We start from the raw sequence: 15,908 nt of genomic DNA on the forward strand, positions 1-15,908 counted from the left end.
ACAAGGAGCTGCCTGCCTATGTCCAAAGCCTAGAAGGCGGGAAAAGGATAGTACACAGAAGCTTTTCCTTCTCGTTCTCCTTTTTAGTCCTGGGTTCTGGGGCCTGCTCTCTGGGTTCCCCCAGCTTTCTGGATCTCTGCGCTCCACCTCCTAGTCAGCTCGCTCTCTTGTTCTCCATCCCCTCCCCTCCCGCCGCTACCCACCCGCTACACCCAATCCTCAATCACTCAGGGAAGGGGTTTCACCCAAGCCGAGTGAGATTTGCATATTCCCCGCCCCTCCCGGAAACCATTGGCGCAGCCCTTGCCCGGCGCGGCTGATGATTGGTGGAGCCGCCCGGGTGTATTTGCATGCGGGCCGCTCTAGAGAACCTATCGGTGTCTGTAGCCCGCGCCCAGCAGAAGTTTGTGGAGCGCTTTCTCACCGGCTGGTCCGGGACGGACCTGGGCACCCAGCTCTTCGGTGGTCTCCCGGTTCTCCCGGGATTCCTTCTCTGTGGTGACGGACGCGAAGGACGCTCGGTAAGGGAAACTGAGAGCTGGCTGAGCGAGAGCGGAGGAGGAGCGCCGGGGAGCCTGCTGGCTGACAGCGGCGCGGCTGGACGCGGACGGCGCTGGGCTCCGGCTCGCCCCGGAGCTTCGCCCACCTTCCCGCGGCCTGTGCGCGGGCGATGCTGCGGCCCCGAGGCGCCGCGCGGCGAGTACGGAGGGCGCCCCCGAGAGCCTAGAGCTGCTTTCCGCACCCCCGGGGCAAGTGGGCATGGAACAGTGAGAGCCTCTCGCTCGGCGAGGCTGCGAGCGGAGGCTCCCCATGGCCGGGACGTACAGCTCCACACTGAAGACGCTGGAGGACTTGACCTTGGACTCCGGGTATGGGGCTGGCGACTCCTGCCGCTCGCTCAGCCTCTCGTCTTCCAAGTCCAACTCGCAGGCGCTCAACTCTTCGGCGCAGCAGCACCGCGGGGCGGCCTGGTGGTGCTACTCCGGCTCCATGAACAGCCGCCACAACAGCTGGGACACGGTGAACACGGTGCTGCCCGAGGATCCCGAAGTGGCCGATCTCTTCTCGCGCTGTCCGCGGCTCCCTGAGCTGGAGGAGTTCCCCTGGACGGAGGGAGACGTGGCCCGGGTGCTCCGCAAAACCGTCGGCGGCAGGAGGCTGCCAGCTTTCTCAGCCGAGGCGGTGAGGCGTTTGGCCGGGTTGCTCCGCCGGGCGCTCATCCGTGTGGCCCGGGAGGCGCAGCGCCTGAGCGTGCTGCACGCCAAGTGTACCCGCTTCGAAGTGCAGAGCGCGGTGCGCCTGGTGCACAGCTGGGCGCTGGCGGAGAGCTGCGCACTGGCGGCCGTCAAGGCGTTGTCCCTCTATAGCATGAGCGCTGGCGATGGGCTGCGCCGCGGCAAGTCGGCACGCTGCGGCCTCACTTTCTCGGTGGGCCGCTTCTTCCGTTGGATGGTGGACACTCGCATCTCCGTGCGCATCCATGAGTACGCGGCCATCTCGCTCACCGCCTGCATGGAGAACCTGGTGGAGGAGATCCGGGCCAGGGTGCTGGCGAGCCAGAGCCTGGATGGCGGAGGCGGAGGAGGAGGAGGAGGAGGCGGAGAGGTATGCGCCGAGGCCTTGGAGATGGTCATCAACAACGACGCCGAGCTCTGGGGAGTTCTGCAACCCTATGAGCATCTCATCTGCGGCAAGAACGCCAATGGTAAGCTTGGGGGTGGGAATCGAGGCACCGTGGTGGACAAACGGGTGGGCCACCCCAGGAGCGGATTTCCTAGAGCCAAACTGTCAAGTGTACCAGGTCTCTGAGAGCAATTGAATTCTGGGAGAATTCTTAACCTCTTGCCAAAGATTGTTTAGGTGTCTAACTTTTGGAGGATAAAGTCATGCTTAAGAGTTCTGTCAGCCGTGTACTAATTGGGTGAGAATGGGTGTCTGTCTGGAACCGTCTCCTGAACCACCCTCTAAAGTGACGTTTGCTGCCCTGTTATGGTTTGTTTGCCTTGTTTAGTTGATTCTCTAGGAGTCTTTTTTTTTTCCACCCAACAGTAGGTCAGATTGACTGTGGTTCTTCCCTGGTGTTAAGGGTCTATACTCTTAACACCTGAACCTCTGATAAATGAGATGGGTAGAGGAGCGTGGAGAGCCTAGGATCTGGTGCTGCGCCCTGGCCTTAATAATACTCAGAGTCAGGCCTCTTAACTTGGGCGGGGTGGGGGGGGCGGGGGGTAAGAGGTGCTATGTGTGCAGAGGTGAAGGGGAACCAGGGACTCTATAACCTCCTTCTCAGAAAGGCAGCCACATGCCGGCTTCTGGGGCCCGATTTTCCAGCTGTCATTAGCCAAGTAAGCATTTGATTAAAACCTTGTGTTGAATAAAACGCACACCCTTTTAGGTTTTCCTGAAAGGAAAGATGCCGGCCTCAGGAAACCACATTATGGGAATAGAGTATGGGGGATGGGAACTGCATGGGGTGGAGTCTAGAAAATAAAGCATTGGGTAGCTGCACCCTAGCGAAGGCTTTAGTGACAGGGATGAAAGCAAAGCCCTTGTCCTTCTCTCCGGTAGGGCATGGCATGACATGTGCTCAACAGCAAACTTCCTGACTCCAGTTTCAGGAGTTGGCACCATATATTATTTAAGGTGGACCAACCTCATGGTCTAATTGGAAGGGTCACTTTGGGTGTAGCTTTCAGTGGCAAATAAGCAGGTAGTGGAAGAGACCAGGTGGATTCTGGGAAGGGATAAAAGTCAAATTAGATGTGGCTTAACATACTTGTGATGGCTGAAATTTAGAACAGCAATACTTCAGTCACTGCCCTTAGCACTTTGTATATGAGGACCGCTTCTATATGTTAGCCAGAGTGGATTTGACAGTGTGATACAGTGAACTGTTGGCTTGGGTTTCTATCCCTATTTCCTGCATGCTTCTCCTAAAAACCCCTGGAATCTCCAAAATGAAAGTGTGATTTTGAATGGTAATGACTGATGGCTTGCCACCTGTAGGTAGTTTCAGGCTGGGGGGTTACTCACCAGAAAGAACAAAGCAGTCTTTAAGGGGTTAGTACCTCAAACTCCTGCTCCAGCCTCCCAGGAGAGGAGAGAGGCAGAAGGTTAAACTGATCATCAATGGCCAAGATTTTAATCAATCATGCATGTATAATAGAGTCTTCATAAAAACTCGAGGACAAGTTTTCTGGTGCTTCTATGTAGCTGAACCCCAGAACAGCAAGGGACTTGCTTTCCTCCCTAAGTTGTCCTAGGGGGTGTCTTCACCGATAACCTTGTGACCTCCTTTGTAAACAAGCCAGGGAATTGATAAGTGCCTCCCTAAATTCCGCGAGCCACTCTAGCAAATTAAATCAGAAGAAGGCTATGGTGGAAAACGACCTTTATAGCCTTGGTCAGAAGCACGAGGAAAAACTACTTCAGGCCGGGCTGGCCTCTGAGAGGAGGAGATCTGGTGTTATCTCCTGGTAGTCTCAGGGTTTCATTGAGTTGAGCTGGAGGATATCCAGCTGTGTGTGCTTTAGACTTGCATGCTTGTCAGTGGGAGGAGTCCCCACACTTTGGGGCATATAGAAAAAATACATATTCTATATTGATTGTGGCGTGAGAACGAGAAAGTGTTGTTTTTCTGAGAGCTAAAGAACCTATGGTGTAGCCGGGCGTGGTGGCGCACGCCTTTAATCCCAGCACTCGGGAGGCAGAGGCAGGCGGATCGCTGTGAGTTCAAGGCCAGCCTGGTCTACAAAGTGAGTCCAGGATGGCCAAGGCTACACAGAAAAACCCTGTCTCGAAAAACCAAAAAAAAAAAAAAAAAAAAAGGGGGCTGGAGAGATGGCTCAGTGGTTAAGAGCGCCGCCTGCTCTTCCAAAGGTCCTGAGTTCAATTCCCAGCAACCACATGGTGGCTCACAACCATCTGTAATGTGATCTGGCGCCCTCTTCTGCAAGTACATGCAAGCAGAGTACTGTATACATAATAATAAATAAATAAATCTTTAAAAAAAAAAAAAAAAAAAAAAAAAAAAAGAACCTATGGTGTTATCCCCATTATACAGAGGGCAAGCTAAGGACCTCAATGTTTCAGTCTCTTGCTTAGATTACACAAAACTGCAGTTTGAACCCTGGCATGATACACAGCTTTGTTTCATCAGCCCTCAAGAAGAGCAATTGACCTTCTAGACCGAATTTGGAATACACTATTTCCTCAACATAGCTTATTTTGATATTTTTGCTCTGGGTTTCATTTCTGGCGCCACCACGGGACATTCTTGGAGTCAAGAATAGTTGTCTTCTGGCTTTCCTGCTGTTAGGTCAGAGTTGAGGTCAATCCAAGAGTTGATGGCGTCACCACTGACAATGGTGCTTCGCACTTTAAGTTTGTGGTTTCAGCACTGGGAACACCAGTTCCAGGAGAAGGAAGTGGAGGGCAAGGGGATTTCCATGCGGTTGTCATAGCCCAGGGGAAAGAGCTCTGTACTGAGGGAAGCCCTCACTGCAGTGGGGCGTGGACCAAAACCCCAAGAGTAAATCCTCTTGGCGAAAAGCACTTCAACCCTATCCCCACAAGTAAAAGTAGGCTAACAGTAGCACAAAACAAAACCCACGAATGTCCTGTGTCTAGCCAGAGCCCAGCATGTGGAATGTTTTTTTCTGATTGCAAACCAAGGCTTAAAAGAGCAGCTGCCTCTCGGAGTACCTGCAGGTGCAGAAATCATTAGAAAACAAATGTTTTCGTTTAAAGGTCCACAGCCAAAGAGCCTTGCTTATGAACGCCCTTGGGGTTGTCTTTACTGGATGGGTCATTTTTGTTTTTTTGTTTCTTTGTGCGTTTTTTGTTTTTGTTTTTGTCCCCCCCCCCCATGATTTGGCCTTCACCTCACACCATCAGCAGCCTTCAGCCATGGCGAGGAAGGCAGGAACACTCCCTTTCCCTAGGATACTCAGCACCAAAGTGTCTCCCTCTGAGTTCTCTGGTGTCTAAGGCACTCTTCCTCTTAGTAACATGGATGCCCTCTCCTCATACATAAAGACTAGGGGGTGGTCTTACTAACCAACGAAGAGGCAGATTTATTAAATCCCCTTAGACAGTGAAATGGATGTTTGCTAGAGAAGCAATGAATTGCATATGTTGGAAAGCTGTCTTCAGAGGAAAGCCTTGACCACTTAGGAAAGAAATGAAGAGCTCCAAGTCTCTTTTATATTAAAGTGGCCCCAAAGCCAGCAAGGTTACAGTTTATACAGCTGAAGACCAAGTGGGGAATGCCAGCATATGGGAAGGGAGAGTGCTGGTTGGTACTCTTGCCCTGCTGGGTCTTCCTTTTAAATTATATATGTATTGTTGTGCTTGCTAATTACACAGCATGGACACATGCATTTGACTCGGCTATATAGAGCTCTTAAACTTTTAATGTCTTCCAACACAGACTTTAAGAGCCCTAATCCATCTATTCTTGTCCATTACTCAGAATGCCAGACAAATATGGTTTTGCTCAGCCTGAGATGGATGGTAAAAGTTCTGTAGTGTTTATAAAACAGGATCCCAGCTCCGTAGAGCAGCAGGAGTTATGCATTGTTGATCATTTGGTATTGATGTCTTGGATCCCAGGGCGGTGTCATTAAACCCTGAGATCTTCATGACTTCCTTATGGGAAGCAGAAAAACCTCTTTAATAGAGTGGTATTTATAAACAGGAGGGGCTGGCAGAATATAGAAACACCTCTCTGCCACTCCCTCCCCTCTGCCCTCTCTTTTCTTTTTCAGGGCCCTCTGTGTGCAGGTTTGATACAGAGCAGCTTTTCTGGGGTCCTTCCTGGCTGGTTTTCTTACTAAGATTTTATGAATGATCATATGATCATGGCCTTTGGGAGAATTTAGTTTCTTATTTCAGTTAAACAGAATAGTGACAAGGACATTCTCATTCCAGAGCTGTATATGGTGTGTATACATCACAGAGGCAAATGTTAAGAGTTTGAAGCCTACCTCTATGATGGACCTAAGGGCAAAGTTCTTAATCATTCTAGGCTTCTGTTTTGTAATCTGTGAAATGGAGGATAATAATACCTAACTCATAAGGTTGGCATGAGGATAGAAATCATAAAGATCTTAGCACACAGTAAAGGCTCAATAAACAGTAGCAATACATTCAGCAAACACTCACTCACCACTGGCTGTGCCCCACTGTTAAAACTGCAATGGATTAAGTAGTGGTGTGATGGTTCCTCTCAAAGTGTTTAATCCAGTAGAGGGACAAGAAAAAGTAAACAAAGATTTAGTCTTATTAATGGTGGTGGGATTTGGTTCTAATTTTTTTTAATTACATGTATTGTGTTGTGGGAGCATTTGTGTACCATGGTACATGCGGATGACAGAAGACAACTTGGAGTGAGTTCTCTCCTCTGTGTGGGTTCTTGGGATTGAACTTGGCTCGTTAGGCTTGGTGGCATGTGCCTTTACCTACCCCCACTCCCCCCTCCCACCCTGTCTCTCTCTCTCTCTCTCTCTCTCTCTCTCTCTCTCTGTGTGTGTGTGTGTGTGTGTGTGTGTGTGTGTGTGTGTGTGTGTGAGATTTGGTCTTTTTTACACAGGATCTTATTTTGAAACCTAGGCTGGTTTCACAGATGTATACTGCCATGCCCAGTGACATTTGCTGTTTTTTGTTTGTTTAGGATCAGATATTGGGACACGTGGGTGACAGTCAAGGAAGGCCTCTCTGAAGTTTGATTAGTAGTAGCTACTAACATGAACACTACTGTCTAAGGAGCTTTGGGCTGTAAATGGTGACTAAGGAGTTTTCCGAATTATTCACTTGTTTACCAACTGAGACAAATGTCAACATCTCATTTGCAGCCAAGAAATAAAGAGGCTGTGTCTGAAGCAAGAGTGGAAATTCTGGCTGTAGCGTTCATTTGTCAAAGAGATTGTAGGATGGATTTCCACTGAGATAATTAGTCAAAGGAGCAAGGGTTAATTGAGCTGTGAGTTGCTGTTTAATCAGTTTTAACACCTGGGTAGACTGAGGGAGCAGGGCACCTCCATTCTTTCTGTTGTATTATAGCCAAGGGAGCTTGCAGAACTGAAACAAAGCAAGCTTTGGAAATGAAAACTAATTTATCTCCCCCCCCCCCCCCCCCCCCAGCCCCCCATCCTGCAAGCTTGCCAAGAAATGCAGCCCCTGGCTTAGGCAGCATGAGTAACAAGCTGGAATTGTTAGGCCTGCCTCCTCTAGAAAGCTTTACCTGACTTCCCCTCCCGCAGCTGGAAGAGCCAAGCCTCCTTGAAGTTTCTACAGCACCCAAGGCATTTCTTGAATCATCTCCTGCTCCTGTATCTCCACCAAATTGAGACTTCACAACCTGTACAATATCTGTACATTTTAACATATTCTGCGAGTATAGGGCAGCCTATAGATCTTGCCCACACATCTTGTTTCATTCCAAAATTTGCATTTGAATTATTTTTACATGTTGGAAGAACCCTTCCCCCTAAAGAAAGCAGAGAAGTTCAAGTTCTTGATGAACAGAAGTGTCATTTTGGGGGAGCATGTCATAGGGAGGACACCATTCAGCCAGTGGCTATCTTAATTCTGGGCATGCTTCCCAAGGCCTTCTGCGATGAGATGAGTGAGGTGTGAGCTGGAGGGCAGGGTTAGAGAGATGCCTTTAATGTGGGGTCCCTAATGGAGTGGAGTTCTTGAGCAGATGTCCAGTAGGCAACAGAGCAACCAATGGGAGGAAGTTTCTCTGATCAGTAGTCTTGCTGAGGAGAATAGGGTGCTTTCCACAGAGAGAGCCTCAGCAGTCATGGTTCACACCTCCCTGACAGTGGCTGGGCCAGGTTTAAGCAAGCCCTAAGTCTGTACTTTTCCTATAAAGAATCAAAGGACCAGAAGTAGCAAGCAACAGATCAGTATTTGAGCCTCTTCAAATGTCAAATTGGGTCAAAGTCCCAGCAACAGTGTTACTTCTAATAGATCTTACTCTAAGTGGCCTACTGTGTCTAGGCACTTTGAATTCCTCAGACCAGCCGATGCTTTCCAGGCCCAGAGAGTGTACACTGGAGGTGCCATTGATTTGAAGGGGCAGGAGGCTTGGCTGCCCCCAGGGAGTGTCTTGCCAGGTTGCAGCTGCTAGGTGATCAATATGTTGAGCTGAATGGAAAAGCTGAGGACTTGCCAGAGTGCTGCTTCTTGGTTAGGAGGGGGTGAGTGAGCCAGCACAGGGCGGAAGGACGTGCAAGGGAGGGAAATCTGCAAAAGCTGCTCCACATTTAGGCCTCTCTCTGGTCTCCAGGAGGTTGGCGGGGGGGCTCACTTTGGGGGTTAGCAGAAGAATCAGCCAGTCCCCCCTCCTTTCTTTCTGCGTGTGCATTCACTTCTGTGCATATGTGGGTGGGCGGGCCTGCCTATGTGCACATGTGGAGGCCAAAAGTCAACCTCTGGTGTCATTCTTCATCATGTGCTGTCTCTCTGTAGCCTGGCCAGAACTTGCTGAGTAGGCGAGACTGGCTTCAGCGAGCCCCAATGATCCAGCTCTCTGCCCAGGTGAGCCATCACCTTTCAGGCCTGGAAGAGCCTTTCTGAAGGGCACATTGCTTTCCTTAGAGTGGACCACTGTAGCCAGCTGCCGACTGCATCTTTGTGCTAGGAATACAACCAAACCAATCAGCACAGGGCCGGTCAAGGTGCTCTGGCTTTTGGAGCCCAGTTTGGGCTTCCTACCCTGCTTTGCCTGTTAGTGAACCCATGTCCTCAAGCAAAGCACCCCAAGTCTCTTTCCTCTGCTACCCAGTGAAGGACCCATTATTCTGTGCAGTGAGGTTGTGCCTGGTGAATATTCAAGTGTCCCTGGGTGTTAGGGATGCTAAGGGTTTGGTGAGAGAGCACAGCCTGGGGCTAGGCTGCTGAGTGATTCCTTCCAGCCTCACTTGTGAACTGTGGGGTGTGGGACAAATTCTTTAACTTCTGTGCCTTAGTTTCTTTCTCTATAACAAAGTGGGCACTGTTGACATTTGGGACTGAATCATGTTTTGTCATGAGGCTGTCTTGTGCATTGCAAGATGCTTTATAACACCCTATTCCTACTAGTTGTGACAACCCAAAATATTTCCCAGGACTCCAGATGTTCCCTTGGGAACATAGTCACCCTTGATTAGAAAACACTGCGCTGTAAGGTAAGACTAATAGCCAACTCATAGGATGATTGTCAATTTTGTTTTGTTTTGTTTTTCAAGACAGGGTTTCTCTGTATCCTTTGCTGTCCTGGGCTTGCTTCGTAGACCAGGCTGACCTCCAACTCACAGCGATCTAGCTACCTGCCTTTGCCTCTCCAAGTGCTGGGATTACAGGTGTGAGCCCCCAAGCCTGGCTGATTGTGAATATTTAATAAGCATCTCTATAAGGGACTTTTCTTTTTACAAACTTCTATTGAATGCACTAGTTTTCTTCCCTTTTGCTAAGGACCCATGGTACTTGAGTCTCTCATGGTTGAGTGGAGCATGACCCAGATCCCAGGTGGCAAGTGTTAGTCACAAGGCTCTCCTTGATGACTAACACTTGGTTTCTGGAGGTAGGAAGATGTTACGGAGTCTGGAAAAAGCACCTTCACGCCCTGCTCAGTTATGGGTGGACTGTCCCTAGGACAATGCAGTGTGGCAGTGAGGCTAACTCTCTCCCTCTGAGTTCATGCCCACCTCTGTCGAGATAACAAGAGCAGTACATATTTAAAGTTCCAGACTCGAAGGGAGCAGTTTTATTGTGGATATTGGATCTGGCTTATTGAATCCCATTCCTGAGCCGTGGGGATGGCAGGTGATTCCTGTCTTGCTCATCCATGATGCAGGCAACTCGATTGGTTGAGTTTGTTTGTTTTGAGGCAGGGTCTTAGTAAACTGGACATGCCTAGAACCAACTGTGTAGCTGAAGATGACCTCAAGGTCCTCACCCACCTTTTTCTACCTCCCTGAGTACTGGGCTTACAGGCCTGTAGCACCATGCCTAGTTTTGCCTGGTTTTTGTTTTGTTTTGTTTTGTTGTTTTTTAAGACCTAAATGGGTTTTCAGCTTTGTTTGGAGCTGCCTGTTGAGAGAGAAGGGGATGGTGAAGAAACACAGCCCAAGTTAGCTCGAGAAATGCCCCAGCAGCCTCATTAACCTACCTCACTGAGCAGCGGCTAGGTGCAAGGCAAGCAGGAAGGCTTGGATGAGCAACGTTGCTTTGAGGAGTTTATGATCCAGCAGGGACAGCACAGCATGCCTATGGATAGTTGCAGGGAAATCTGTCATCTTGCTTAAAACAGTGATGGAAAAGGTGCTGATAGCCCCCATTAATTGCATGAGGTCACGCATCTTTGGACTTTTCGTGGACTAATTTTATTGAGCCACCAAGCCTCTCTGCAAAGGATGATGGATAGTACCCGTCCATAGATAAAGGCCTTGAAGCTTTACAAAGGTGGTAGGGTGGGTACCCCAGCGGGTGGAAGGGAGTTGGGGCTTCTTGTAGGAGACGTAGCCTATGAGCCAATGCAGACATACACAACAAAGCTTTGACCAAGAAAGAGAAAGAAGGCATGGTGTGGGAAAGACCTAGAAGTTAATGCATGTCTTTCGAACGACAGCAAGTGACCCTGCTTGGCCTGGAGGCTCAGCTACATAACAAGGAAGAGTAGAGGAGATAACACAGGAAAAAAAGGGTGGAGGGGAATCCCCACATCTTTTATCCAGATGTGAAGAAGGCTGCCAGAGTGTTGGACAAGAGTTTTCCAAAACTTATTTTTATAGCTCAGAATCAGAGTGTGTCTGCTCTGCTGCTCATCTTAACCACAACCCAGACCTCCCGTTACCCCTCTTGTTGATTGAAAGCTTGACCTCAAAAAAATACACCCGCCCGCCGTTGTAACAGTGAAAGTGTAATGCAAGACTTTAAATAGGCAAGCTTGAGCTGAGGGGACACAAAGGCCTTTCCATCAGCCTCGCTTCTCTTATTAAACTTGGCTTTCTGACTTGATTGATTCTTCAGGCTAAAGCAATCACTGTCGATGATGGAGGGTGGGAGTGGTAAACTTGCTGAAGTAAACTACTGAGTTTACCATTGCAGAGTAGGGAGCAGCAGAAAACAAGATGAGCTGAAAGGGTCCTAGGCCTCTTTACTGGCTAAAGTCTAACTCGATGTGCTCAACTTCCAGTCTAGGCTTTACCAGCTGACAGCTCGCTTTTGATGTGCAGCTCTTTTCTAGCTCTGTTGATGTGTCTCTAGAATATTGATAAAGATTTCGTGTTAAATGCTTGTGATCTTGGAAGCAGTTAATAATTCGTCTTCATCTGGGTTGGACTCCCTAGAGATCATTCGAGTCCTGACAGCAATATGCAGAGATCATACTGGCTTGGCTAACACTTTAGGTGTGTGTGTCCTTTTCCCGACCCCAGTGTGGTGAAGGAATTTTCTTGTCACTTGAGAAAGATAAATTTCGTGAGGATATTGCAAAAATACATATAGCCTTACTCGTAGTTCATGATTTGAAGGTCTTCCTTCCTAAAGCTAGGAAGAGTTTCACGAGGACAAAATTTAAATAGAGAGACTGAACTTGGAAGTCCTGGCAATAGAAACCTGAATCCGGGGAGAGATGAAATTGAGCCTCTAAAGTGTGAGTGAGACAGGAAAACCATTCCTACAAAAGCTTTTGTTGAAAGCTTGTTTCTCAAGTGCTGGGGATGCAGTCCAAGGCCTTGTGCATATTGGACAAGTGCTCTTCCACCAAGATACACCCTAACCCTTTCTGTGGAAAACTTTGGTGTATGCCTTCTAAAGTATGAGAGTGGTGTATTCTGTGAGGAAAGTTGTAAGTTGATGTTTATGTACCAAGCAGACGTGTATACAGCAGCGTCTAGAACAACCCAGCACAGAGAACTGTGGGCTCGGACTGGAGCTTGCCCTCTCTGTGACTGGAGTGAATCATCTCAGTTTTTTTGGCTCTCTGTTCTTTGAGAAGGCTGGACCATATTCTCTAGGGGGCCCCTCTGTCTCTGGAAATTTTCTGGACCCCACAAGAACTCTGTGAAATTATTTCCCTAGGGTCTATCCCTGTAATTAGTACCCCGAGGAAAGAAAAGGCGGGGGGGGGGGGGGGGCGGGGGGGAAAGCCCTGGCTAAAGCAGGCTGTGCTCTGAGACCCAGCTGGCTAGTGAGACTGAACGCCATCTTTTTAACATTAGCATTCGCTGTGATTGTTGTATTTAGCTTTTGCTTTGCCTTGTCTCAGAAGGATAAGTTCTGTATACTTCTGGCTGACATAAACTGCTTGACAGCTGTGTCCAGGCCCTGGCAGGCCAGCACTGTGGTGAGGTCCAGCACTGTGGTGAGGTCCAGCCCCGAGGTGACTTCATACAGCTGGTGTTTGAAGCCTGCCTACCCAGACTAGAGTATTTATAGCAAGGGAGAAGCTAGAGAAAAAATAAATAAATAAATACTCTACACTCTTCTCTATCCTGCGAGGGACACAGACAGGCATTGTGAGGAATGTGGAAGGCCCTGCTGTATAATCCAGCATGATATTTTTAAATGCTGTTTGTTGGAGTTGGCAGGCCTGGTTTTTCAAAGAGGAGGGAAAATGAGAGTCACTGAAGATGACAGGAGGCCAGGAGTTCTGAAAGCCAAGACGCAGAGCTTGGGACCCTGAGGTGTGTGTGGCCTTTACCTTTTCTCCTCAAGGTCTGAGCAGGACGTAGGAAGGTGAGGATGAATGAGAGGTGAGAAGAGTGAGATGGCTGTGTCCCACTCCTCTCCGTCCACCCCTCAAATCCAAAACTGAAAATCAAGTGAAACGTTCCAGTAAGGCAAGGCAGGGTTGCCTCTTTGAGAACTCAGGGCCTAGTGGTTTCTTCTCTGTCCCAGAGCTGGGTCGCTCAAGTTAAACATGGAAAAAAGCAAATTGCTCACAGCTGTCCTTTGGACTTAATCCCCCACCCCACCCCCAGGGCAGGCAGGACAAGCCAGAAGTGTGCTGGGAGTCAGTGCAGTGGAGTAAGACAAGGCCCCTGACACTCGTCAGAGTAATCCCCTGTCCATGGGACCTTTGTCAAGTCTCAGAGATAACGTCTTCTGCTTAGCTAGCTGCCGAGGCCAAAGTGCTTACAGTGGGAGGGACTCTGGGTTCGGAGCTGGGGGGAAAGTTCAGTTTGGGGTACATCATTTGTTCAGCAAATATTTGTTGAGGACCTTTTTTTTTTTTTTTTTTTTGTATACTGGGCAGTGTTTCAGGGAGCAGTGACAGAGCAAATGAATAAAGTACTGAAAGGGAGGCGGTGGCCCTGCTGAAAGTGAGGACGGGAAGCACAGTGGCGCCACAGTGAGACTCTCATGGCTGGAGAAGGCAGCCCCCAATGGAGCAAACAGCAAGTGTTCCCAGTTGCTACTGAGATGAGTGTGGTTGAGTTCATCATGGACAGGAGGTGGGAGAAGAGGGACTAACTCAGGGTTATTGCATAATAGCCTTGGCTTTAAAGCTGAGTGTGCTATGGTGAACTTGAGCAGATGGGCACAACTTGATTTGCATTTTAATAAGGTTACTCTCTCTCTCTCTCTCTCTCTGTCCTCTTTTGGAAGTGGACTTCAGTATCAAGTGCAGAAACAAGGTGACCAGGTAAGAGAGTTTTGCAATAACTGAGGCAAAAGAGGGAGAAACTTGGACCAGGTAAGGGTGGGACTTGGACCACATGAGGATGGGACTTGGGCCAAGTGGTCATAGAGGAAGTCATGGATGTGTTTTAAAATCACAGCCAATGGTATTTACCTACAGTCTGCTATATGAGTTAGGAGAGAAAACTGAATGTGACAGTAAGGTTTATGGGCCAGGCATTCAGAAAGTACTAAAGAGGCAGAGTTAGGCCAGAGACTCAAGTGTAGATTTGGTTGTTTGTCCCAAACTTAAGCTACAGAGATAGCAAGTAGGAAGCTGGGCAGGAGACAAGGCCACCTCTGACACCTTCTTAATTGTCTAATAGATTGAATCACTGCACTCATTTGTCCTTCCAGAGGCATAGCCTCAACAAGACTGGCCAGAGACTTGGGCAAGAGAGGGTTAATTACCAGTGTTAGCCTCTTCAGTTGGTGGCCAGCAGGCTTCATGAAGATCATCAGCTCAGCTGTTTCTGGCCGTTCACATGTAGTGTGTTTAATTGGGTCCACTTGTTCTATGGACCACTTGTAGCTTTGCATACATGTCCTTTACTTCTGGGAAAACTAGACTCCATATTCCAGCAGCTTTGGGTTCTTGCAAGTCGATCATGTATGAGTCAGGAATTGATAGAAAGCGCATTCACAGGACACTGAGTGTGTCCAGTGGCTTGCTCCTCAGAAGGGGCAGGGAGCATAGGATGGAAGATATGATAGCTACAGATGGACTCTTACGGTTGCCACTGCCTGGACTACCTGGTGTCTCAATTTTCCTCTGCTAGTCACAGTTCTCATCAAATTGCTCTTTCATTAATTCCCAGCTGTAAATTCATGTTATCATCTCTTGGAGAGCTTTAAAAAAAAATGTGTGTGTGTGTGTGTGTGTGTGTGTGTGTGTGTGTGTGTGTGTGTGTGTGTGACTAATGTAAGGGCCTTCCTTCAGAAACTCTGAGGGAAATGGTGTGGAAAAGGGCTGACATGGTGTGGGTAGAGTTCTTGGGAACGTCTGGTACACAGCAAGCACTCAGACATTAGCTATTATTAGTGGGCAGAGCATCATTGTTCTGCAGTGCTTGTTTCTGCCCCACCCAGGCGGATGGCTTTCCTTCATTCCTTAGCTACGCTGCTTGGCTCTATCCTCATCTTCAGAGCTCCCTGGAGAGCTCCAAGAGGAGCCTGGAGTGCTGGGCTTACCTGAGAAGGGCAAAGTTAGAGGGACAGTGCTGCCACATGGTCATGATGTTTAACCCACTGGTAAACCAGATCTCTAGGAGGAAGAAACTGTAAAGAGGTTAAACAGCTGGCTCAGATCTCACAGGTCATATAACCAGACCCAGGCAGCCTTTTTCCAGATTCCCTAGGTCCCAAGCACGCATGTGTCCATCTTCCTCCACCAGCGGAGCCGACTAGGCACTATGTAGTCTCAATCCAGACCTCCAGCACATAAACTAAGTGCTGAGCCTTACAATGTGCCAGGGCTGTGTGCTTCACGTGTGTTGTGCCATGTTGTTCTTGCCACTGTGTGTGTTCTTCTCACTCTTTGTATGCAGTCTTGCTAAAGAGACAGAAGATCAGAGAAAATCCCCTGGCTATCATGAATTGAACAGGATGCCCTGGCTTGAGTCCTCATTCATCCTGCTGGCCCCTTCTGTCCTCAGACGTGCCTGGGCCTGGGTGGAGAGAAGCACAGGACGGTTTTATTAGTAAAAAAATAATGGAGTTGGTAGAGGATGAGAGAGAAAATGCAGCAAGGCCTAAGCACCCCTCCTGTTTAGAACAGGGAGCCATTTAGGTACCTTAAAATAGCCTCCCTTCGTGGGGTGCTGGTCTGCCAAGGGCCCTGCTGGAGGTGTTCCTCTGCCTATTTAAAGCTGGATCCATCTCTCTAGTGAAGTGAATGAAATAACCTCTGAGAAACTGAGTGGATTGGTTGCCTAAAATAGTTTGAGAGGAAGAATGTTTGGAAGCTTCTGGCTCCTTGAGCCCATTTCCTCTGGATTTATGTCACCTCAGAGAGTGCTTGGTCTCCTCTTCTTTACCCTTCTGGCTCTTCCCCTTCCACCGAATTTGAGTCCTGTGTCATCCTAAGCCAAAGGCATTCGTCCTCATAAAAAGTGACAAGTAATCAAGTTGAGGCCTTTTGTGCATTTAAATTTTCTCTTACAAGGGTGAGAGGCTGTTTGTTTAGGAATTGGCTTTTTTTCCCCCCTCCTCCAGCTGCAGAGTTTCCGAGATCA

At 48.7% G+C, this 15,908-nt stretch overlaps 1 protein-coding gene across 1 annotated transcript in view; it reads left to right on the forward strand.

Moving 5' to 3' along the window:
• Positions 1 to 383: 383 nt before the first annotated feature.
• Positions 384 to 15,908, forward strand: part of Abtb2 (ankyrin repeat and BTB domain containing 2) — a 157,921-nt gene continuing 142,396 nt past the window's right edge. Inside the window, exon 1 of the mRNA XM_051144256.1 lies at positions 384 to 1,705. Coding sequence (XP_051000213.1) covers positions 811 to 1,705 — 895 coding nt within the window. The 5' untranslated portion in view covers positions 384 to 810. The remainder of the gene's footprint in view (positions 1,706 to 15,908) is intronic.

Source organism: Acomys russatus, chromosome 4 (genome assembly GCF_903995435.1).
Source record: "Acomys russatus chromosome 4, mAcoRus1.1, whole genome shotgun sequence".
Classification (NCBI taxonomy): Eukaryota; Metazoa; Chordata; class Mammalia; order Rodentia; family Muridae; genus Acomys; species Acomys russatus.